Here is a 2,441-nt window from a genome sequence, read left to right on the forward strand (position 1 = left end):
TAACTAACTAACTAACTAACTAACTAACTAACTAACTAACTAACTATCTATCTAACTAACTAACTAACTAACTAACTAACTAACTAACTAACTAACTAACTAACTAACAAACTAACGAACTAATGAACTAACGAACTAACGAACTAACGAACTAACGAACTAACTAACTAACTAACGAACTAACGAACTAACTAACTAACTAACTAACTAACTAACTAACTAACTAACAAACAAACTAATTAACTAACTAACTAACCTACTTACTAACTAACTAACTTACTAACTTACTAACCAACTAACTAACTAACTAACTAACTAACTAACTAACTAACTAACTAACTAATTAACTAACTAACTAACTAACTTGAATGTATGTTTGTATGTTTGTTATTTGTATGTTTGTATGTTTGTATGTTTGTTTGTTTGTATGTTTGTATGTTTGTATGTTTGTATGTTTGTATGTTTGTATGTTTGTATGTTTGTATGTTTGTATGTTTGTATGTTTGTATGTTTGTATGTTTGTATGTTTGTGTGTTTTTTTTTTGTATGTTTGTCTTCCATATATACAAACTTGTAGATCTGCAAAACTGTTATAATTGCAATCTTCAAAATCGTAGTAACGCACTCTGGGTAAAACTAGTAAAAACTATAAAATTCGTATAGTTGTGTTTTTCGAGATATAGATAGATTTAATACAATAATAACCTCTTGGCAACACTGTCTAAAGTATTAGAATAAAATATAAAAAAAATTAGATGTTCACTTTACCGAAATGGTGTACTTTTACTTATTCTATAATATTGCATAAAGAAATTAATTTATTTAAAATAATGGAAATAACACGTTTGCGCATTAAGCTATTAAATTCGATTTTTACATAGTAAACAAAATGGGTATGTTAATATAAAGAATATTTTGGATATTTGCATTTTTAAGTCTACTACGATCAGGAAACTGAGTTTCTGAACACTGAAAAATATTTTTTTTGTTCTCATGGTAAGGAGCGCACAATAGGCCCGATAGTGGCGTAGGTGTATTTCTTCGGATTTGATGTAGTATACATCCTCCTATCCTAAGTCTACAACTATCAATTTTTATTCATTCTTTATATTAAAAACACATTTCTCTTTCCCTGACTTTTCATTTTTTACTTGTGATCATTAACTGTTTTGTCACATGGAATTTTTCTTATCAACGTAGACCACTTTTTAGTCGACCATAGCTGATAATTCACATTTGTGATAGGTGCATATACCCGAAAAAATAAATAAATAACGGTTGAATATTGTATTTAAAAAGAAGTTCTTAATAGTATAACAGTAAAGTGTTGAAATCTAATATTATTAGTTGGAATAATTTATGAGTGTCAACAAGTTGTTGTACCAAAAAACCAACTGCAATAAATTATTAAAGTTTTTTTAAAATATGAAAAATTATACTATTAGCTTCTACATATAGAAGAATTTATTAAAACTGTACTTTTATCAATAAATAGCCACCCCACCGACATCCAACAATAACGATAATGGCCAGCTTTGGTCTAAAAAATAAATACTTTGCCAAAAATATAGTAATAATAACAAGAAAATTATTGTGGTTATATTTATTTGCAACGGCGTTAGCAACAAGTTTTACCACAACATCAACAACAGTAGCAGCAAATGAAATTACTACGACAACTAATACTAACAAATCAGCAGCTTTAGGTTCAACAACAGCAGCAACATCGACACCACAATTCCCATCATTATCTGGTTTATTTGCCTGGGGTCACAATACAAAATATTCAACCATACTTTTTGATGAAAATATCATTGTCAAAGGATCAACATTTTTGGATATAAAATATCCACCAAATGTGAGTGAAAGTGTTTCGTTCGGCAATTTGCTAAAATTTGTTTAGTTTTTCAAAAGATATTTATTTATTTTCTGCCTTTTTGTTCCAGGATGATTTGTATGATGATTATACCATAATTGGTATATATGCATTTGTCAGTGACAAATTAGATACTAAAATTGCTCGAATTTTAGCAGAGAAATTGTTGTCTGTTTATCTCATTGAGGGTGGTATTGGTCATAATTTTACTAAAGTGCGTTTTGCTTCAAAAGCTCTTGATGATGTCGAGTGTAATTTGAAAATTTTTGGTATTTATGTTTAAGGAAATGCAAAAGCACTATGCTAAAAGCACTTATGGACTATGCATGCACAATTATTTTAAGAAAAAATAAACAAAATTTAAAATGCCCAAATTTCATATTTGTACCAGGGCCCTGCAGGGATGGAAAAAATTTGAAATAGAACTAACCCAGCGAAAAATAATATTGATATAATGCTCTAAATTATGACTAGACTAGAATATAGCGTAGAATATAAACTAAACTATAGAATAAACAATAGACTAGACAATAGACTAGATTAAATACTAGACTGTAGACTAGAC

General features: G+C 28.3%; 1 protein-coding gene across 1 annotated transcript; it reads left to right on the top strand.

The window, feature by feature from the left end:
* Nucleotides 1-1,348: 1,348 nt before the first annotated feature.
* On the top strand, nt 1,349-2,241 carry LOC111677673. Its single transcript, XM_023438837.2, has 2 exons — nt 1,349-1,858; nt 1,947-2,241. Exons 1-2 carry the CDS (start codon nt 1,526-1,528, stop codon nt 2,157-2,159), a joined length of 546 nt encoding a protein of 181 aa, XP_023294605.2. The 5' UTR covers nt 1,349-1,525; the 3' UTR covers nt 2,160-2,241.
* Nucleotides 2,242-2,441: the final 200 nt, after the last annotated feature.

Source organism: Lucilia cuprina, chromosome 6, assembly GCF_022045245.1.
Source record: "Lucilia cuprina isolate Lc7/37 chromosome 6, ASM2204524v1, whole genome shotgun sequence".
Classification (NCBI taxonomy): domain Eukaryota; kingdom Metazoa; phylum Arthropoda; class Insecta; order Diptera; family Calliphoridae; genus Lucilia; species Lucilia cuprina.

What these genes read in the sequence shown, in the direction of transcription:
- LOC111677673 (XM_023438837.2), top strand. Translation starts at nt 1,526, where the DNA reads ATGGCCAGCTTTGGTCTAAAAAATAAATACTTTGCCAAAAATATAGTA. An exon ending in ATATAAAATATCCACCAAAT is followed by an intron (nt 1,859 to 1,946) that starts GTGAGTGAAAGT and finishes TTTTTGTTCCAG; the next exon opens with GATGATTTGTATGATGATTA.